Here is a 22888-nt window from a genome sequence, read left to right on the forward strand (position 1 = left end):
TCCTAGTTTGATAGGCAAAAGTGATTAATTTGGTATGAAGGTGAACATTTTCAACTGTAGTAACAGTCATTTATTTAAGTCTCCCTTACTCTTTATTTCTTGAACCTTACTATTCTTTATTTTTCAGACACAGTTTTGCTCTGAAGATTATAATCCCCTGGCCTTAGCCTTCCCAATGCCAGGAATAGCTGTGTACCTCAACACCTGACTGGCAAAATTGGTGTGTGTGTGTGTGTGTGTGTGTGTGTGTGTGTGTGTTTTGCTCAGGATCGAAGCTAGGACCTTGTATGTGCTGTTGAAGCACACTGACTATGGTGCGATATTCTAGTCCTTCTGTTTTTCTTTATTTTCTTATGCATTAGCCATGTTCATAGTTGATTATGAGTTAGCTTAACTTTGTCTCTAAAAGACCAAATAGTAAATATTTTAGGCCTTGTATACCATACAGCTTCATTTGCAGCTACTCAGCCCTGTTAATTAAGATGTAATTAGGATGACATGAGTGAAAAAAATGAGTGAATTTAATAAGTTTTTGTATGTCCTGCGATATTACTCTCTATTTTTTCAGTCATTTGAGAAACGAGTCTTGGCTGCCCATGGTGGTACATGTATATGATGCAGGTTCCAGCTATGTCCCTTACAGTGTAGTTTGGTTCCCCGGCCTCTATTGGAAGTCCAGGATCAGCCAGGTCACATCCTGAGAATCTCTCAAAACGAGCCAAGATGAAGATAGGCCTGATAGCACAGACCTGTAGACCTAGCTACTGGGGAGGGTAAGGTGGGAGAGTCACAAGTTCAAGACAGGCCTGCTTGTATAACTTAGAGATTCTGTCTGAAGCTGAAAAGTAAAAAATCCAGAGGTAAAACTCAGTCGTGGAGTACATGCAGAAACTCTGGGGTTCAAGTCCTACACACACACACACAGAGAGACACAGACACACACACCCATGCAAACACATTATGAAATCTGGCAGCAGGCTAGACTGGCAGGTCATAGTTTGCTGACTCTTATAGATAATAACTGTGTTTGTTTTATCTGTTCTTCCTATTTGAGTTTTAGATTTGCTCCTTAGGCCTGCAAAAGTTGGATGTATATATATGTGTGTGTGTGTGTGTATGTGTGTGTATATATATATATATATATATATATATATATATATATATATATGGTATATATAAAGTATAACCCAAGCTTAAAGTTTTTTCCATTTTTGTCATGATTTTGAAAGTTAGAACATTCTTAGTAATACTTAAATTCAAAAATACACATGACTTAATTTTAGCTATAGAGACATATTTTCTAAAGAATTAACTTTCATTCTTGGGGAGTTTATTTTGGTATGTAGTGTGACTTGGTGCCTAAATTTAATATTTTTCCTAGTAGAAATCCAGTTGTAGATTGTATTTGAGTGTTCCCAGTTAGTCCCGGAACCTCCAGCTGGGCACTGAGGGCTTTGATCTTAGCCTGGCACCATGCTAATTTCTCCATTTTTTATATGTGGGAGATATGTGCCAACTTGTGGCTAGGTTTTCCTTTTCTTTTCTTTTCTTTTCTTTTCTTTTCTTTTCTTTTCTTTTCTTTTCTTTTCTTTTCTTTTCTTTTCTTTTCTTTTCTTTTCTTGTATTTGGCATGGTGTTTTGAGGGACACTGAGTTGGAAATCCTGATAAACATATGTAGAAATAATTACCTCAAAATTTATTTATATAGCTGTTTTATTTTAAAATATTAAAAATGAAACATTACATATTGATGTGTGTGTGTGTGTGTGAGAGAGAGAGAGAGAGAGAACAAACAAGAACGATACAGCTTGTATGTGGAAGTCAGACAATATTGTGAAGTCCATCTTTCTTTTCATGTTAACTTGTGTTCTGGGCATTGAACTCAAGTCAGGTGGTTTGAGCAAGCACCTTTTATCTGGTTATCTTGCTAGCCCCTGGATTTTTTTTTTTTTTTTCAAGCGAAGAATGACAACCTGATTCTCTTGGTAAAGAAAGTAAGTATGTTCTACATTAGTCAGGCTGGTGGCGGGAAGATCATTATAAGTTCAAAACTAGCCTGAGCTATTGAGCGAAACTCTAGCTCAGAAATAAACAGGTGAGGCCTGGAGAGAGCTCAGTAGTTATAGAAGAGTTTGGTGCTCTTACAGGACCCTCAGATTCATTTCCAGAACCTACGCACTCTTCAAACCACCTCTAATTCCAGCTCTGAGGGACCTTGTGCTCTCCTTGGCCCTCTGAGATCTGCATGCAAACACATTCACGAGTCAATTGACCAGTTAAAGAACTCTAGAGATCACCAAAAATTTGATTTTCCCTGTATTTGGAAGATGTCATACTCAAATTTATATGTAAAGAAAGTTTTCTGTGATAGGTAACCCTTTGCAAGAATTAATTTTTATTTAGTAATAGAGACATGCTGAAGTGATTTAATTTGTGATTGAAGAATAAATAAACACAAACTTGTTATACTAAAATCTACAAAGCTAAATTTGGAGGGATAGCCTTCTTGTCAGACTTAAATTGTGTCAGCCCTCAATTTAGCTGGCTATGAAGAATGGTGGTGCTTTTTTTTATGATATCACTAAAAAAATTACTCTAGCCAAATTATAATGCACAAGGATCAAGGATCGACTTGTCTGATTTCCTCACAGTGCTGTGTGTCTTTTTGTTTGTTTGTTTTGTTTGTAATTGTTATAATTTACTCTCTCATTCCCTGATCCATAGTAGGAAACCTAGCTGCAGAGATGGCCAGCCTGTATTTGCGCTTCAGTGTTTTCAGACTCAGGAACATCTATGGGTCCAAGCTGGTTGCCTTGGTGCTGTGTGACATGAGGTAGCAAACCCCACACAGGAGCCTAAAGCATTGGCTCTCAAGCTTCCTAATGCTGCGACCCTCTCACACAGCAACTCATGTTGTGGTGACTCCCAACCATAAGATTATTTTTGTTGCTATTCCGTAACTGTAATTTTGCTACTGTATAGCTGTAATTTTTTACCATTGAATCGTAACATGAGTATCTGATATGCAGGATATTTATGATATGCGACCCTTAGGGGGTCGTGACCCGGACGTGCAGTGCCAAGGAGTGTTTGGGGTACAAAGTATAGAAAGGACAACTTGCCACCAAGTTCTAGGCAAGAGCTTGAACTGAGTGTCTTGACCCAAAGAACAATTCCCAAGGGGCTTTGGGTTTAAGTGAAATTTGTGTCTTGATTCTGGCCCCACATGGTTTGTTATCAAGAACCTTGTTCCAATATTTTGTCTCTGCAGTGGTTCTCAGCTATTCCCTGGACTGGTGTCTTAAAACGGCAGGTTAGATTAAAACACTGAAGTGATTTAAATTACGATTTAAAAATCTATGAAGCTAAATTTGGAGGGGTGGCCTTCCCGTCAGGCTTAACCCCTGTCAGCTCTCAGTTCAGCTGGCTATGAAGAATGGTGGTGCTTTTGTTTCTGACCTCACCAAAAATTATTTCAGCTGAATTACAATGCAAATCTTTTGGTTTGAAATATGCAGCCCGTGTTTATGTAGCTAGACTACAATGGTATACTTCGAGATTTTGTTTATTATCTCTACCCGGAATGAATTTGGAAAAAAATAATAATGAGTTAAAAAAAAATCAACAGGCTCACAGGAGATGCGAGGACAATGTGGAATTCTTGAATTCTTTTTTGGAAGCCAAATTTATTTTTGTAAGCCTTTAGCAGAATACTGTTTGTTCTTGGGATAATTGGCCTCTGCTTTGTCTTTGTCTTTCAAATATGCTTCAACTAAAGACCAGTTGAGATGAATAGGATAAATGACATTGGGAAATTAAGAAAATGGTTATTTTTTTCTCTTAAAATGAGAACAAAAGTCATGTGAGGGTCTTTTATTTTTCAGATAATTTTTTTAAGAGCCCCGTCTTTTAACCGAAGATTTTTGCTTAAGCCTTGCCACTATAGAGTGAATAGGATTCTGAAGTCTTTAATGTGGTTCTACAAATTTAAGTCTTGCTGTTTAGTCATGGCATTTCTGCAGAAATGAATCCCTGTGCCCATATTTCTCCCCCTTCTCTCATTTCTTTTAATGTCTTAGATGTAGACTAAGCATTTGAACAGCCACTGTTAAGTGTTTCCACATTGGAAAAATACAAGAACTTGGCTGGGTATACTTCTGATTTTTATAGGAGGGAATTATTTTTCTCTTAGCTGCATTAGGAGTCATCTGCTAGATTTGCCATTTGGACCTAAGTGGCCTGAAACAAACAAGCAAGCAAGCAGTCAGGAACAAGCCTAGTTACTAAGAGAACTGATAATTTCTGGATCTAATGCGTTGAGCAGTATTGTTACTGATCAGCTCATCATTTCAGGACCTGCCAGCTGAGGGATTCAAGGCTCCTATCAGGCCTTCTGAGTACTGTTCATTCATGGCTACCACCCCTCTTATTTCTGAAGATAACATTTATCTAGAGGATCACAAGTCCTTGCCATAGATGGGGCCTGAATAAGGACATATTTCAGTACTCCTGAAAGTTTTGGAATACAGACATTTGTCTTATTTTCTTCCCCAGTTAACAAGAATGTCTTCACTTTAGTCTCATGCCTTGTTGAAAATTTCTAGGCTCTTTTTCAAGGAAGATTTAAAATAAGCGGGAAGTTACTTTTTGTGTAGACTTTTTTGTTTTGCATTCATGCTTGTGACATTTCCACATGGTATTGGGAGTAATGGTTCTTCAAAGAGTTTTACCTAAATGCATCATCAAAAAACAAACAAAAGCCAAAACCTAGAGCAAAACAAACCTATTGTTCCTGGGGTAAGAATGTCCTTTCTCCGTTATTTTAGAAGCTCTTTACATGACCTTTTTGCTTAATGAATCATAAAGCCATGGAGGTGTAACACTTCTGGCACATTTGCTGTTCTACGACTTTGTAGACTAAATAAATGTATTACTCCTTCCTTGGTTCATCCAGAACATGTTGTCATCCTTTTAAAATCACAATTAGTACTATTGTGAAATTGGCTGATGGGAAACGATATATCAGGTTTGTGTGTTTGTTCTGTTTTGTTTGAGGGTGCTTCACCATGTGGGAAGGGATATTGCAAGGACACTTTTTCCTTTCACTAATAAATGGAGTAACTGATTTGAAGGACTGAAAATCACAACCACAGATGGCTCAGTTGGGTGATTTGCAAGGAAACCAGATGGGCAGATGCTGGGAGATTTGGGGTAAATATCGGGACAATTCAGCTCCTTTTAAAATTTCTTTCCTTATTTTTTAGAACTGGTTGGAAAGGAATTGGTTTTTGGGATATCATAATTACCTGGTGGAATTATTCATGTACCTCCCAGAAAAATTAAAAGGGAGAAATTTAATTTTCTGATATGATATAGGAAAAAAAATGATGTAGTGAAAGTGGCAAATTTCTGTTGGTGAATTTCAGGGAACTTCGTTGATGAAAGTGTCACGTGTGTGTGCACACATGTGTGGATGTGTGTATGAGTACATGCTTGTGTACACATTTATATATTTTAACTTTTGTTTTTCTTTTCCTTTTTATTTTAGTGTTTCTCTCTGTTAGGGCCAGTTCTTTTAAGAAAACTGGACACAGGCCAAGCATAGTGGTGCGTGCCTGTAATTCTAGCATTTTGGAACCTAGGCAAAAGGATCTTGAATTCAATGCCAGTACAGACAAACTAATGAGATCCTGTCTCAGGGAAAAAAAAAAAAAGCAAAAAACATGAAAGGGCAGAGCTGGGGATAGAGCTGAGTGGGAGAGTGCTTTGCCTAGAATGCACAAGGTCCTTAGGCTCAATATGTGGTTTCATACAAAGAAAAAAAGAAGTGCGTACAATACTCATTTCTTGGTGGCTCGTCTCTAAGAGCTAGCATTAGCATTGGCTTAAAAATATTAAAGAAAAAAAAAGAAACGTGGTAACGTGGTGAATTTATTAACTCATTGTGGTAGCCTCCTGGTTACCTTGATGTCTCATGAAGAAGACCCCCCAATTGCAGAAGTAAGCTAAGTAGAGGAACAGGGTTCTTGAGTTTACTCAGGCTATATAACCTAAGGCAAAATTCTTAGTTCCTCATCTATAAAATAGGAATATAATCTATTTCAAAGCAATGGGAGAGTTAGAAATTCCCCACATTGAGTGGTCTTTCTATTGTTAAATACAGTTAGTAGATTCTCAGGGAGTGCTCCTTTCTTTCTGATATACTTCAGTAATTGTAATTTTTTTTTTAACCAAACTAAATATTTGGCTGATATTTTGAGAGCTATATATAAGATCTTTCCAAATTCAGAAAGAAATAAAAGATGAGTGACAAATAGCACTTGAAAGAGGATCAGGAAATAAAGAATGGCCTTGTAGACCGCCAATTTGGGGAAGGCCTCCTGGATCAACTTAATGTTTCAAGGGCAGGGAGGAGCAGTCACTTTGCTTTGAGGAGGATGGAGGAGGAGTCTGTTGACTTGCTGACTACCTGTTGTTATCTTATGCAGTTTTCAGGGTTTCTTTATAGCTTTAGAATGCATTTCTTAGCCTTAAGTCTGTGTTGGCATTAAGTTAAGCCAGGTAGCTGATGATACAGGGAATGTCCTGTGAGTTGCAGGATGTGTAGATGACATCCTTGTAATGGGTGCTAGTGGCATCCTTGGGCATTCTGTAATGGGTGCTAGTGAGTAGCTTTGGATACCACTCTTTCCCTTTCTGTTGTGACAATCCAAAAATCTCTGTGCATTGTTTAATATCGTTTTGTGTGTGTGTGTCTCATAATTGAGACTATTGTTTAGGGATTGTAATTTTGTACTTAATTCCCCAGGCTTTACCTAGAGAAGAATTAGGGGGCAGTAGCAACAAAAGGGTTGATATTACATTGGGCCATAGCATTTTCTGACTTTTTTGTTTTCAAAGTTAGGGGTGACAAGATGTTGAAATGTGCTGGAGGAAGCATGGACTTGCAAACCTTTCAGTTAAATCCCAGCAGGCTTGTGATGTGACTACAGTATGGGTAGTGGAGAGAAGTGGGGTGGGGTGGGGTGGGGTGGGGTGGGAAGCGACCTCAGCTTCAGAAATTAGAAGCATTTGCCCGTTTCATAAACATTGTCTTACAGAAGTACCTGAACAATGCTTCAAGGGTTTTTAGAAGAACCGTTGATTGAAAAGTATGTATATTTTACTGTGTACATGCACATGCACATACATACGTGTGCATGTATGCTGAAGAGACATTCAGGAGTTGAGTAGGTATTGTGTTAACAGAGGATCTGTATTTGAGTCTCCCTTCCCCCATGTTGGGTGGCTTGCAGCTGTCTGTAACTTCAGCTCTATAGGATATGAGCCACCCTTTTCTGGCCTTTGTGGCACCAGTACTCCTGTGTACATACCCACATTTGCACAACAAATACACATGATTTAAAAATGATAAAAATAAAAAAAAATAGATGCATATCCTCTCTACATTAAACATCCCAGTCTTTCAAAAGGATTACCATTAGGGAGCACACAGTCCAAGTGTTTTTGCACACCTAGCATACTGCCTTTCACCTGAAGAGTTAGTTGCTCATGAGCTGTTTGAATTGAATTGAAATTCTGGCTCTCATTTATTCTTGAGGAATTTCTCTTCTTTGATCTTGAGAGGGGAAGGAGGAGCAGCACTCCAAGGCAAAAAGCCTTAGCCTACATCTTTGCAAGATATCAAAGAACAAGTTCAGCGCTGTGTCAGCAGCATTCATGTTTCCATCTGAAAGCTTTATTCTGAAGATTGCCATGGATTGGTGTGCTTGCTAGGTGAGCAGAGGGAGAATATTGATGCAGGTTGAGGCTTTTCTTTGTGAGGTATGGTTTTCAGGTGCCCTCTTCCGCTTTGAACCCTAAGTTGCTTTCTGGCAGGTGCTTGGCAAATAATCAGTTGTTATCATCTTTGCCTAATTCTTTATTCATAGGTCTTAAGAAATTGATTGGAAAGCGGTGCAAAGGGAAAAGTAGGACTATATGGAAGTAGTTCAGCATTGTGTTTAATCCTTTAAAAGCCCATGTGCGTGCAAAGACTTACTCCCATTTAAAAATAGTAGTGAAACAAAAGGAGGAGTGGTAGGTGGAGGGAGGCCTTTTAAGCTAGAGGGTGGGGAGGGGGATGGAGTTGAGCCTGCCTGAGATTCTTTTTCCCTCAGCAGGCCAGGCAGGCTTTTTGGATTAATTAATTAATTAATTAATTTTATTTTGTAACCCTGCAAATGCAGACTGTAGACTTCCTTTCATCTTCATGAAGAGTCTCCAAAATGTTTGTCCATAGAATAAAATCTGGACTCTACTGAGAGTGGTCTAGCTTTTAACAGAGCAAAAAAATAGCAGTCCAGCTGACTTACTTTCGAGACTTCCTAGTTGACAAGGATGGGGTAGTGGGTGCTCAGATAGATAGCTGTCACCAAGGGGAATTTGAATCTGTTATTCACTGCAGTCCTGGTATACAGCTACTCCCTTTTGACTCTTAATTTTTATTTTCTTTAATAAACTCTATTAGATATTAGGATAGATATCACACACTCACTATCTTACTAGCACTTTAGTGTCATTCATTTGTCACAGGAAGTTATGTCACCATTAGTAAGTGTGTACTTTGTTCATGCTCCCTCAGTTTTACTTGATGCCCTTTTTGTTCCTGGATTCCATCAGTGATGCCGCATTGTGTTTGCTTGTTCTGTATTCTGTGCTGGTTTGAGTGTAGTAATCTCTCCCTTTTGTGTGTGTGTGAATTTTCCTTTTGTTAGGAGTTCTGTCAGGTATTTGTAGTTTGTCTCTCCACTGGGATCTGTTAGATTTTTCTCTGGTGATTAGAGTAAAGTGGCAGGCTTTGAGGACAGTCTGGGAGGTCAAGTGCTGCTTCCCTCACATCCCCTAAAGTACAGGCTATGAACTTGTCACTTGTGAGAAGTCATGATCGACAGGTTTTTCCACTAGAATTAAGAAATAAAAAATAAAAGAATAAACAGTTTTCCTTCCCTTGCGTGCTGTACTCTTTGAGAAAGTCTTTGTGCAGCCCCACCCTTGGTGACTGGATATTTGCCTCACCCCCGTAAGCGTGAAGAAGCTGGGTAGCTTACTTGGAATTCTCCTGCATGGGCCATTTGTCTTTTTCCCCATTCAAGTATTTATTACATTGCTGTGGTGGCACACCCATAATCTTAGTACCAGGAGAAGGACATGGGAGGATAAGAAGTTCAGGGTCATTTTCAGCTATCTTGTGAATCCAAGGTCATCCTGGGCTGAACAGACTCTGTCTCCCTTCCCTCCCACTAATAATTTATGTCTTTGTGGGCTCATGGGTGTTTATTTTGTACTATAGTTTACTATTTTTCTTTGGTCAGATTGTTGTGGCTTTGGCCACTAAGAACTGTTTACTTGGCTCTATGTCTCATTGATGGCATGTCTGTTACGAAGATTTTGTTTTTTTCAGCATCAAATTATTTTATCACTGTAGGAGGTGCCTTCTGTGCCCTTTTAACATTCTATCTTAATGGGAGTAGTGACTCAAAGGCTAAGGTTTGGGTTTTAACTTCATAATCCATAGTTTCCTTGCTGTAGAAATAAGTTGTCTCTTATATGATGTTCTGGATAGCTTTATCACCTTGACACAAGCTAAAGTCATCTGAGAAGAGGGAACCTCAATTAAGAAAATGCCTCCATGGGCTACATCTGTGCAGGGGTTCTAGGTTATCTCCATGCATGGTACTTGGTTGGAGTATGAATCTCAGGAAAGACCCCTGTGTTCAAATTTTTTGGTTCTGTTGCTCTCCTTGTGGACCTCCTGTCCTCTCTAGATCTTACTATTTCCCACTTCTTTCATAAGATTCCCTGCATTCTGCCCAAAGTTTGGCCATAAGTCTCAACATCTGCTTTGATAGTCTGCAGGGCAGAGCCTTTCAGAGGCCCTCTGTGGGAGGCTCCTAACTTGTTTCTTGGGTTCAGTGTCCAAGTGGGTTCCATAGTAATGGGAACAGGGACTGTCTCTGACATGAACTGATTGGCCTGCTCTTTGATCACCTCCCCCTGAGGGGGGAGCAGCCTTACCAGGCCACAGAGGAAGACAATGCAGCCAGTCCTGATGTGACCTAACAGACTAGGATCAGAAGGAAGAAAAAGAAACCCTCCCTACCAGTGGACTTGGGGAGGGGCATGTGCGGAGAAGGGGTAGGAAGGGAGGGATTCGGAGGGGAGGAGGGAGGGAACTAGAGGGGGGGATATAAAGTAAATAAAGTGTAATTAAAAATAAAATTAAAAAAATTCCTCCAAAGGCTGGTGTGGTGGCACATGCTTTTAATTCCCAGCACTCAGGGAGGCAGAAGCAGGTGGATCCCTGTGAGTTAGGTCAGCCTGGTCTACAAAGTGAGTCCAGGAACTCCAGGGCTAAACAGAGAAACCCTGTCTCTGGGGGAAAAAATGCCTCCGTAAGATTGGACTGTAGGATTCCTGACCTCCCCGCCAACAACAACAACTAAAACCATAACTTTGACTGAAGGCAAGACTATATGGCATATTCTTAATTAGTGATTGATGGGGGAGGGCCTATTTTGGTGGTACCATACCTGGGCAGATAGTCCTGAGTTCTAAAAGAGAGAAAGCTGAGCAAATCATGGAGAGCAAGCCAGTAAGCAGCACCCCTCCATGGCCTCTGTATCAGCTCCTGCCTCCAGGTTCCCGCCTTGTTTAGATTTCTTTCCTGACATCTTTTGATGATAATCAGTGATATGAAAGGGTAAGCCAAATAAACCTTTTCTTCCCCAGCTTGTTTTTGGTCATGGAGTTTCATTGCAGTAATGATAATCCTAACTAGAATATATGAATATACCAGAAGTATTTAGCTAACAGTTGTAAATAGCTTTATGTCCAAGTTGCTTATTAATCCATGCTCAGTGTCTGGACCCTGAAGCAGAACTAGTGTTTGGAGGACTGAGGTGGCTACCGATACATTTAAATTTATGGTCCCTACTATTAACCACAAAGAACTACGAAGGGCTATGTAGCTGAATATGCACTGAATTTCTTGATAAAATCTATTGTCAGCCTATTTAAATGCATATCGATAGACAAGAATTTCCTTTCCTAAACATTTTGTTTTCTAATTAGCTTGAATCACATATTTGCTTGCATTGTATCAGATAACTGAGAACCAAGCACGGGAGGGGAACACCAAGCCAAGCACAAATAGAAAACAGCCTAGGTAATAGAAGTTTTGGCCATTATGCCATTTGTGCTTAAACAATCTCCATTACTTAGTAAGGATTTTTTTTTTTTTAGTGTTAGATTGCCAGTGGGGATAAATGAATGAGTGGATACATGTTTGGAACCTTCCAGAATCATGATTCAGGTAAGAGATTTAGACATAATTGTCTGCACAGATTTCTGTAGCAATATCCTTAATGGAAATGAGATGGTGGCATTAAACAAGCCAAGGTAGCATGGAGCCTTACACTGGGGACGATAGTTTAGGGTGCTGTCAGTGGCTGCTGTTCTACAGCAGATGTAGACGTGGAATATATACTTTTAGTTTATTTTTTAACTTTGTTGAGGAAAAAGCATATGTGCCTGGGAAGAGACACTGAGGCTGTAAATTATTGATTATCTTTCTCTTTTAATTGGGAAGCTGTTTTAATAGGAATAAGTTGTCTTCACCATTTTTCCAAAATGAGGCTGGGTGTCATCATTAAACAGGACTAGAGTAGGATGGGCTTGGGCAGCAGAAGTGCTCTGACATTCAGTACATTCCCCACTCGGAACTTTTCCGGAGTGACATTTCATCTGTCCTCTCTAGGAAGCTGACCTGGTTCCTGTCCTCCAACTGACCATACCTAGAATGTCAACAAAATGACTCATCTCCAACATCCTGTTCTTTTTCCAGAGAAAAAACTGTTTGCTTTGGAAAATATAAAGCTTACCTCTGTGGAAAAACCCCAAACCCAGCATTATTTCAACACAGGTTTCCTTAAGTAATAATACCTTCTTTCTTCTTCTTCTTCTTCTTCTTCTTCTTCTTCTTCTTCTTCTTCTTCTTCTTCTTCTTCTTCTTCTTCTTCTTCTTCTTCTTCTTCTTCTCCTCCTCCTCCTCCTCCTCCTCCTCCTCCTCCTCCTCCTCCTCCTCCTCCTCCTCCTCCTCCTCTTCCCCCTCCCCCTCCTCCCCCTCCTCATCCCCCTCCTCCTCTTCCTTTTTCTTTACCTCCTCTTTTTCTTTCTTCCTCTTTTCCTTCCTCTCTCTCTTTGGTGGGGGCAGAGTGGGTTGATAATTGAACTCAGGGCCTTACATATTCTAAGTAATTGTTCTGTGTGAGCTCTATCCCAGTCCCTCTTGTGACTTCTGTTGGTTCTTCCTATGACCACTGTGTATGCAAAGAGATTGAGGCTTTAGGTATGGGAGGCGCTTGGAGAGGAGCTGCGGTGCTCTGGAAACAGCTCAAGATAAAGAGGAGCTGATTAGCATTGGCTGCTGCTCAGTGATAATCATGATGGCTCAGGGTCAAGTGCTGGGATTCTGAGTTTGATGTCATTGACATCATGCTGTAGGAGACTTTAGAGCACTTCAGCTGACTGCCCAGCAGTTCCTATTGTTCTAGAATCTCACTGAGATTTTTAGTAAAGTGTTTCGCATAAAGAGTACACGGCATTGTGTTGCCAACCAGAAGCCTAGGAAACGTAGCAGAATAGGAATTCTTCAGAAGTGTAGGACAGACTGTTGCAATTTACTATTCAGAAAGATTTTTGGAAGCTAGAGGTGATGACTCACATCTTTAATGCCAGTGCTTGGGAGGCAGAAGCAGGCTGATTTTTGTAAGTTCCACACCAGCCTAGGTTAGTGTCTTAGGTGCTGTTATATTGCTGTGAAGAGACAACCATGACCAAGACAGCTTAAACAAGAAAACATTTAATTGGGGGCTTGCTTTAGAGTTTCAGAGGTTTAGTCCATGATCATCACCATGGAAAGTGTGGTAGCAGACAAGTAGGTGTGATGAGGACATCTGATCCCCAAGTTGTAGACAGAAAGAGAGTGAGACCAGGCTTGGTGTGGGTTTTTGAAAACTCAGAGGCGCCCACCCGCAATGTTATACATCCTCCTATAAGACCTCCTAATCCTTCCTAAACAGTCCACCAACTGGGAACTAAACTTTCAAATAAAAATGTGAGTCTACGGAAGACCTTTTCAGTCACCATTCTAACATGGAGGTGGGAGGAGCTCAGGAATCCGCACCATTGAGGGACTATTGATAATTTGATGGCTTCTGGGGGAGGAAGAATCATTTTCTTTTCAATGGTATAGCCTTTGGTAGGTTAATCATGCTCAGCAGATGGTCCCACGTGTTATTGAAAAAAGTGGTGTGTGGGATGTGCATTGATAAGGCGTGGGTCTGGAGGGATAGGGGTGTGTGTATGAATATGATCCAAATACATTGTATAAAATTCTTAAAGAATAAAAGTATTTACGAAAAGAGTTTTAGCAAGTCTTATTTTTTGGAATATTACTTGGAAGAGTGGATTAACCCCCTTCCCCCCCCAAAAAAAAATTATGTATATGGGTGTTTTGCTGGCATGAATGCTTGTGCCATGTGTTTGGTACTCCTGGAGGCCAGAAGAAGTTATTGGATTCCCTGAGAGTAGTGCTATAGATAGTTAATAGCCATAATGTGGGTAATTGGAATTGAACACAGGTTGTCTATAAAAGCCAATTATACTGTTAACTGCTGAGCCATCTTTCCAACCACCTAACTTTTCCTTCCTTCCTTCCTTCCTTCCTTCCTTCCTTCCTTCCTTCCTTCCTCCCTCCCTCCCTCCCTCCCTCCCTCCCTCCCTCCCTCCCTCCCTCCCTTCTTTCTGGGACTTACAGCCCAGATTGGCCTTGAGCTGTGGGTAGACAAGGATGAATGACTTTGAACACTCCTACTGCTTTCACCTTCCAAGTAAGGAATAACAGGTGAATAAGAGTATACTTAGCCAGCTAGGCTCTGAAATTTTGTTTTCTTATTTCAGTGAATATATTTTGCATGTTTTCTACACTGTGACACAGAATGTGTACAGTGAATAGAGCTCCTTATCCATTAATTTCAACATTAAATAATTTAATTTCTTCCTTTCTACACTGATGCTTTGTTTTTCAAAGAAGAAACCCTCTCAATTCTCAAAGTAAGCTACTTTGTCCTAGGATGGAGAGGCATAGAATAAGCTTTTCTTGTGGAATTGTGAGCATTCTGAGGTTTTAAATAGGTGTTAATGCTAGGGATGAAAAGACGGGGAGGCTAGGCACACCCAAAGGAAGGGGATAAAAGAGATGGTATGCATTTTCATTTTGTCGTTGTCTTTAAACTGTGGTTGAAGACATTTGGCAGTCTCTGTACACATGCCAGTCTCTGTTCCTCCATGGCCCACTTTCACTTCTTAGGTTCTGATTTTCACATTCTGCTTCTGAGCTGTCCTCTGGCTCTAGAGCTCATGTTGCTACATTGCTCTTCCCACAATAAGAAATGCTTCATTTACAGAAGAGTGATTTGAGATTTGCTGTGAAACAGCTTCCTTTCAAATATGCTGCCTATATTTGTGAGCCCATTTGCTTTTTCTTCCTCAGAACCAAACCTTCATTTTCCCTTCCTTTCAACTTTCTGAGAGAAGTAGTCTTTCTTATCAAAGCAACCATGTCACAGTATGCAGCCTCTGGCACACATAGGCACTCAAGAGCAGGAGAGAAACTGGAAATGATGAACAGACTATTTGAAGCCTTGCTGATGTGCTCAAAAGATTTAGGGGACTGAGTAGTTGGTTTGTAACAGTGTGGGAGTTAGCTAAGTAATTGGGTTAATGAAGCACTCAGCTTTCCTTTAGTGCTATATGGAGTTTGCAGGGTGGGAGGAACATGGGTTTGAGTTTCTCTGGGCAGTGGACGAGTATCGTTCTTAGGATGCAATACTCCGCTGTGTTCAGACAGGAGCATAACTGTCCTCTGAGAGGCCTCATCCAGCAGCTGAGACTCACCCAGATGCTGAGACTCACAGCCAAACATTAGGAGGAGCTCGGGGAGTCCTGTGAAAGAGTTGGGGGAAGGGTAGAAGGACCAGGAGAGGTCAAGAATGCCACAAGAAGAGCAACAGAGTCAACTAACCTAGTCCCATGGGGGCACACAGAGATGGAAGCACCATCCAAAGAGCATGCATGGATCTGACTTAGGCCCCCCTACTCATATGTAACTGATGGACAGTTTGCTGTTCTGTGGGTTGCCTAGTAAGTAGAGCGGGTGCTGTCTATGACACGGACTCTGTTGCCTGCTTTTGATCACGTCCCCCTAATGGGGTTGTATTGCCCCCCCCCACAGTGGATGAGGATGAGCTCATTCCTGATGTGACTTGATGTGCCGGGGTGGGTTGGGGGAGCTCCCCATTTCTGAGGAGAAGGGGGGCATAGGTAGAAGAGAGTGGGAGGGAGAGACCAGGAGGAGAGAAGGAATTGGGTCTATGATCTGGATGTAAAGTGAATAAATAAATTAAAAGAAAATTAAAAGAATTAGCCGGTGCAGTGGCACATGCCTGTAATCCCAGCACTCAGGGAGGCAGAGGCAGGCGGATCTCTGTGAGTTGGAGGACAGCCTGGTCTACAGAGTAAGTCCAGGACAGTCAAGGCTACACAAAGAAACTCTGTCTTGGAAAAAGAAAAGAAAGAAAGAAAAAAGAAAAATGAAAGAATCCTGGTTGTAACTCTGTTTACAGTTAACAGATTCTGAGTAGTTGTGTTAAGTATGTGGCTGCTGTGTGTGTGTCTGTGTGTGTGGTGTGTACATGTCTATGCAGGTGTACACCTCTGTGTCTAAGCATACATAGAGATCAGAGGTGAACATCAGATGTGCTCCTATGTCACTGTCTGAAATGAGGTTCCTCACTGATCCCAACGCTCACAGCGTTGTTGGGCTGGCTGGGTAGAGAGTGCCAGGGATCTGCATGTCTCTACATTCCCACCCCAAGGGCTGAGATCACAGTCAGCAACGCTGCTTTGCATTTCCACTGTTGGTGGGGATACAAATTCAGGTTAAGGCTGGTGCAGAAGAAGCACTTTTCTCAGTGAGCCATCTCCTAAGCCCTGGATTACTGCTACTACTTCTTTCTTTAAATAAGGTGATTCTGCCTTTCGTTCTTTATCATCGCCTAAGGTTGCCTTTGCGTTTTGCTGTAGTCCTCTTAGGGAGAGTGAGCCAGCAAATGTTGGCAATTGGATCATACATCATGTATGAGTTTCAAGCCTGAGGAGTATGAGAACTGAGGTGAGAATTTCTGAAGTTTTTTGTTAGTTGTCAGGCTGCTAGCTTAACATTTTATCATTTTTCTTTCTTTTTTTTTAAATTAAGTGAAATTCAGCAATTATGTGTTCAGTTGTTATTGTGTGTTTTTCTTGAGTGGTCTGACTGAAGATCTGGTTGAAGTGTACACTCCCTGTGTGTTGATTTCCAAAACTAACCCTGTGCAGATGCTTAAAGACAATGACAGACAATTAGTGGTTAAGAGGGATGAAGGAATGGGAGTTGACTTCAGAAACGCCTTTTCAAGCTTTGGAAGTCATGAGTTAAAAGCCTTTAAGGAAGAGCTGCACTGTGCTTTTCTTCTTGTGCCCTGCCCCTTACCTCACCTGTAAAACAAGGTACTACATTGCTGTAAGGAAATTGGGCTAGCTGGCGTCTTCCCACCCCTGGCTGAGTTGTACGATGCTTTTAAAATTTTGAGGGCTTAGGGAAATGGCAGCCACCAAAACTGCCTTTAGTGTAAAAATGATTAGGAAACGTTGCTTGTTCCTTAATTTTTGATAACATTGTTTTTTGGGGTGAAGACATAGATAGTAAAATCATGGACTTTGCTCTCTGCTGATGTTAGAACCTTTTTAGAACTTTCAGAAAGAGGTTAGGAGAGGGGCGTGAGCATTCAGACAGGGTAAAGCACAAGACGTACATAACAATCTGCCGAGAAGCATTGGCTCCCCACTTGAACCCACGGGGTAGCTAAACGCATGAATGGCTGGCTTGCTGGTCTTCATTTGTGTCTGTCTGCTGTCTTTTGGGTTGGATTCCATGACTCTTCATCAGCATGTGAATCACTCAAATAGTGTCTATGTACATAATCTGTGTCATCCTTGTTCAAGGCTGAAGGCACACAGATGAGTCCAATCACCTGAGATTTTAAGAGTAAAGCAGGGCAGGACAGACGACCCCTCCCCCCCCCATAAAAACAACTAAAAATAACTACTGGAGGCAGCACCTTGACGCAAAAGGAAACATCTTCTAGAAAACAAATTGGTCCTTTCAAGATAAGCAATTTATTGGGCCACAATGCAGGACCAGGCCCACACCTTGAGTATGTTTTGCCCATGGCCCCAATTCTTCTTTTTAAACCTAACTCCCGCTGTTATCTAGTAAGACAAGCTTGGGGGCTCAAATCTCCTCTGCTTTCCATCATTTATATCTTTAATTGACAAAGGAGCTGAAACTTTGTGACTTTTGCCCTAAAACCCTCGTTATATAAGGGATGTGATAAAAATTGTGGAAAAAGTCACTGGTGGAGTGGAATGTACTTACAGTTCGATGTACAATACAATTGAGTGTAGTAGATGAAGCTCATGTCAATGCGGCTGCTGGATTGAATCTGGGTACCTGAGGAGCTGCTTAACAGTCTAACTATGCAATGATTGGGAACTGATTGATGCTGAGGTTATTTTAATGAGAACGCCATGTAGGATTTTTCATATCTACTTTCTAGAAGAACTGTTTTCAAATAGCAGCTTAAAGGGGCAACTAACTTGTCCAGGGTCCTGCTGCTTAGAAGTGGAGACTGGGCTTTGAAACCATGACATAAAATCATACCTTTTAGTTGAAGTCACAGTTACTGAGATAAGGAAAAGCTGAGTCAGAAGAAAAGTTTCCAAGGTACAGAAGTCATAGTATCATGGTAAGTGACTACCTGTGTGAACTGGGACTGGATGAATAGGAAGGGCTAATTTTGTAGAGGCAGCGTGAGGATAACAAGAATAAACAATGGGCTCTGCTCATGCACTCCATGAGTTCAGCCAATAGTCTCTGGTCAGTGCCCATTTCATGTTTTGGCCTCTAACAAACAGCTGTCATTTCCAGTGTTTTCTAGTTGAGTACAAGGCTTTGGTGCCAAACCTCTGTACAATACATGAGCATCGCATCTTAGCAGTGCTCATTCTGAGTGGAGCCTAGGCCTTCCCATCCCAAAGTCACATTGCCCTTGCATGCAGCTAATGAATAGTTGCCTTTCATGACATCACAGCGACGATCCCTGATGGACAAGTCCTCTCTGGGGAAGGACCAATTTTTTTTTTTTTTATTTTCTGATCAAATTCAGAACATCAGGGAGTTGGTAGATCTCATCATGAGTAGGTGTGTTATTCTGAAAGAGATTGTGGCAAGGCCCCAGATTCCCTGACATGACCACGTGCAAGAGTACCAGACCTTGGAAGGATGCAAGGTAATTTGGCTACTTTAGTGGTAGATCAGGTGAGGGTCCCAACCTCACTGACCTTATTTCTTCCCTGTATTCCTCAATGTCTGGACTATGACTTTCGGATTTTTAGGCATAGAAAGGGGGTAATCCGTTTTCTGGTCACTACGAAGGATAACAGTTGACACCCCATAACAAAGGTCAGGTTGCAAGAGAAAAACAGTAGACATGTATTTGGCTAGAGTGTTCCTTGACAGGGGAGTCTTCAGAATGAAGACTTTCAAATCCTAGGGTGAATATCTTTTTTATGTTTTATTTATCTGTGTATCTATCCTCTCTGTCTGTCTGTCCATCCATCCATCTATCTATCTTTGTGACATCTTACTATCATCTGTGTATGTACGTGTGTGGACATACATGTCCCATGGTATATGTGTGGCAGTCAGAGGACATCTTTCAGGATTCAGTTCTTTCCTCCCATCATGGAGGCCCCAAGGCTCAAATTTAGGTCATCAGGTTTGGCAGCAACTGTATTTACTTAATGAGCTATCTTGGTGGCCTGATACTCTTTTTTTTTTTTTTTTTCTTAAAACACGGATAGGTATTTAGAAGTGTGACTGGATAAAAAAGACATGTGATGTGTTCAGCAAGGGTGGTCAGTCTTCTTGGCTGGTGAGTTTTATAAATTTTTTATTAAAAAATGTGATGTTTGGAATGAATGAGGGCTTTAACTTTTTGTGGCCAACCCTTACTCAGAAAAGGTGAAGAAGAGTTAGTATTTCAAGGTTTTCTGCTTAGCATTGGTAACAGGGGGTTTGGGTTTCAATTACCTAACTTGGGAAAGAAGAGTTCTAATTTTTCAGGACTTACCTTCAGGATGGAGGGGTGTGGAAACAGTAGTGTGCTGGTGATAATAGTGGCTTCTGAGACTTCACTTGAGGGTACTGTAGATGGAACTCACCAGTTTCAGGATGAGCAATGTTTATTTGTTCACTTCATGTAAGCTTATACTTGTAGTGAAAAAGTGAGTTCTCTCATGAATTACTTTCTAGGTTAATACTCTCTTCATATTTTAATATTGTGCAATATGGTGTGTGTGTGTGCGCGTGCGCACATAATAATCCTGTTGACTGCTCCAGGGTTAGTTGTGGGAACCCTACTAAGTCTCATTGGCTAGAAATATTCCCCCTTTATCTTTCGCTGAAGACACTAAATGTAGTGGGAGTGACTGTTGCTTACCTTTGGTTAAAGAAGAGCAAACCACCTGGTCTCTGGTTTACTTAGCACTGTACTGTGAAAGAACCATTTGCTTTTTCCTCCCATCTTGCTCCCAGCAAATATTTCCTAGCAGAAGGGTCAGCTGTAACATTATGCTCTGAGGGAAATTAGTTGAAACAGATAATAGTTGGGCTGGGGATTTAGCTAAGTCAGAAGGTTGCTTGTCTTAACATACATGAAGCCCTGAGTTCAATCCTCAGCACTGCTTAAAACAAGGTGTGGTACATGCCTGTAGTCCCAGCACTATGGTAAATGGACACGGGAGGATCAGAAGTCTAAGGGCAGCCTTGTGAGGCCAACCAACCTCTAGACTATGTGAGAACTTGTCTTAAAAAAGAACAGACAAAACTTGGGTGTGGTGGTGCGCACCTTTAATCCCAACAGAGGCAGGTGGATCTCTGTGAGTTCCAGGCCAGTCTCATCTACAGAGCAAATTCCAAGGCTACACAGAGAAACTCCTGTCTTGGGAAACAAACAAACAAACAAACAAAAAAAAAAAAACAACACACAAGAGTTGAAAAGAGAGACCTTCTAAGGGGTGGAAGTAAAATTATACCTCCTACCAAAAGCCTGAAGAGATAGGAGTGGGTTGTTGTATTTGGGGAATATATGTTAATGGAGTATATACCACCAGAAATGCCCTAGAAAGAGAAGCAGGTGTTCTCTAACAACAAGAGGCCTATCACTTTTCTTAAAAATCTATCCATAGGCCATCTTTGCTCATTATGTAGACGTTTCCTTGACAATACTCTCCTAAGAGGCAAGGTGGCATGCGAAGTGGATTCTAAAACACTCTCCCATTACCTAAGAGGACTTTAACCCACTTCTGGCTAGGTACAGAGCCAGCTGACTCTTTTAGGATCACAGCACTGTCTAGCTTAGTCAGCTATGCTCTGCACGTCAACGGAACACATATATGACAGATAACTGAGTTGAAAAAAATCTACGTCTACTTGGGCTCTAAGGCATCTTCTTCACAGTGATGCTGATGAAAAACTGTGCTGTCTGTTAGGTAAAAATACAGTACAAGCAACCGTGTGTAGTAAGTATATAATGGTGATAATGAGAATGAAGGACTGTGTTCTTAGTCTGTGTGTTGTCATTGTACGTTTTATTATTAGGGTGTGCTTCTACCAAAACAGACAAACAACAGCAACAACAAAAACCCTCACAAAATCAAAACCCCTTTCATGGCAAACAGCTTGTGGTTAGCTGGTGGGAACTTCATATAGCATGTGTTTACCAGTCTCTTGACCTTAAGAGGCCATGCCCAGTGATTGACCTGGGCTATTGAGGTTTGTGTAAGTACCCTCTATGATGTTGGCATAAAAAGAAAGTTGTGTAAGATATCAGAACATGTCCTCATTGTTAAATGAACATGGCTGCTTTGGGCAAAAGGCCTGGTCATTTGTTTACTTTCTTCGACTTGGGCCTGTGTCATCTGTCTCCATCTCCAACTTCCTCTTACAGAAAATTTCCACACTTTGATAAGAGCATTTAACGTCAGTGACTGTCTTGTGGCCAGATTCATGAGATGCTGAGATGTGCCTTAATTATTTATTATTATTACCATTATTTTTGGAGAACACTGGATCCCCTATGACTGGAGTAACAGATAGTTGTGAGCCTCCATGTTGGTTCTGGGGATTGAACTTGGTTCTCTACAATAGCAAACAGTGAACTTAAGCAATGAGCTATCTTTCTAGCCCCACATGGCACCTCTTTATTTGGGATATCAGATGCCCTTTGTTGTACTCTGGTCTTTCAGCTTCCAGGGGAGGTATGATGGCTAATTTCCAGTCAATATTTCAGTGACAGGGGTCTGTGTTAGTCCTAGAGTGGTGTTTTTTTGTTTTTTTGTTTGTTTGTTTTTTAATATGAAGGAGGTGATCCACATTATGATCATAAAAAGACTCCAATTGTCACTTGGAAGACAAATGCTAGGTCACATTCTTATTTTGGTTCAGTTTCCTCTCCCATAGATCTTGTATTCTATGGGAATCAGCAGTGGACTGCTGACTGAACATTGCCTTTATTGTGTAATCACTCATTAAAGTCTGTGTTCTAGGGACTTGGGGATGTGAGTTGGGGTTTGGATCCCAATATAATGAAAAGGAAAAAGGAAAAGCTCCTCTGGACTACATAAGTAAAGCTGATTTTCATCTCATGTGTTGGATATTTGGGCAGGTGGCATTTGGAGACTGGTGAAAGCCGTCCTTCTGTATTGTTATCTATAAGCTTAATAAGGCACAAGAAGAATGCAGAAAGACAGACTTCTGCCCAGGGTAGAGGACAGTGGAGGGAAAGGGCAGATAGGAAATCATGTAGCTCTCATAGGAGTCTGCTTTGAGTGCCCTTTAGAGTAGACTATTTTCTGATTCTGCCTTTTCTTATGTTTTTTTTTCTTCTTCTCCTTCATAAATACATTATTTTTAAAAATGTGGAACAAAATTGTTGCCAGTGTTCTGTTGAGTTGATTGTAATTTTAGATTCTCCCTGATACTTTCTTTTCTTCAGGGCCCCTGATACTGAGACATGTTTGCTAATGTAGGAAAATCCAGGGAAGAAAAGAATGCCCAGGACTAGTCTGATATCAACTACTTTTTGAGTCAGTCAGCAGCCGTTTGGTAGCAGCCATTCCAATATTGACAAATGGGGAAAGTTGCGTAGAAGATGTTAAGCCTGGCAGTTTCCTCCATCAGCTTTCCTTCCTGTTTTCATTTCTACAGCTTCTCTGCACCAAATGGAAGTTTTGTTTCGGTTTCTTTTCTTCTTCTTCTCGGTTATACAGAAAGCAAAACAGCCCTTGGTTCGTTTTATGAAGACAGTGCCTTCAGGGAGGACATGAGAAATATTTGGTGTTTCTTTACCTATAAGTTAGTAGAGCCTTATAACATATTATTTAAAAAAAAAAGCCAACCAAAGAACAAAACCAAATACCCCAACCTCTCCCACCAGAGAGAAGTAATTAGGAAGACCTTTCGGTAGATAAAATTGGAGAACCTTAGTCAGGAATGTGATTCAGTGCCTAGAATAATTGCGTAGCATGCATAAGGCTGTATGTTCATTGAAAACAAGTACAAAAGTAATGAAAAAATGTGGATAAACTTGTATTAGCCAAAGACGAAGTTCCCAGAATGGTCTCTAG

The 22888-nt window shown here is 40.9% G+C and overlaps 1 protein-coding gene across 7 annotated transcripts in view; it reads left to right on the plus strand.

Moving 5' to 3' along the window:
- The window catches only part of Fmnl2 (formin like 2), a 289369-nt gene that overhangs the window by 52758 nt on the left and 213723 nt on the right, over window positions 1-22888 (plus strand). The window contains exon 1 of one of the 7 annotated variants that reach the window (XM_060390168.1): window positions 11331-11354. The exons of the other annotated variants lie outside the window; for them this stretch is intronic. Within the exon in view, the coding sequence (XP_060246151.1) occupies window positions 11346-11354 (9 nt within the window). The 5' untranslated portion in view covers window positions 11331-11345. Of the gene's footprint in view, window positions 1-11330; window positions 11355-22888 lie in introns of those variants that run through there. 7 annotated transcript variants of the gene reach the window in all.

This window comes from Meriones unguiculatus, chromosome 8 (assembly GCF_030254825.1).
Source record: "Meriones unguiculatus strain TT.TT164.6M chromosome 8, Bangor_MerUng_6.1, whole genome shotgun sequence".
Classification (NCBI taxonomy): domain Eukaryota; kingdom Metazoa; phylum Chordata; class Mammalia; order Rodentia; family Muridae; genus Meriones; species Meriones unguiculatus.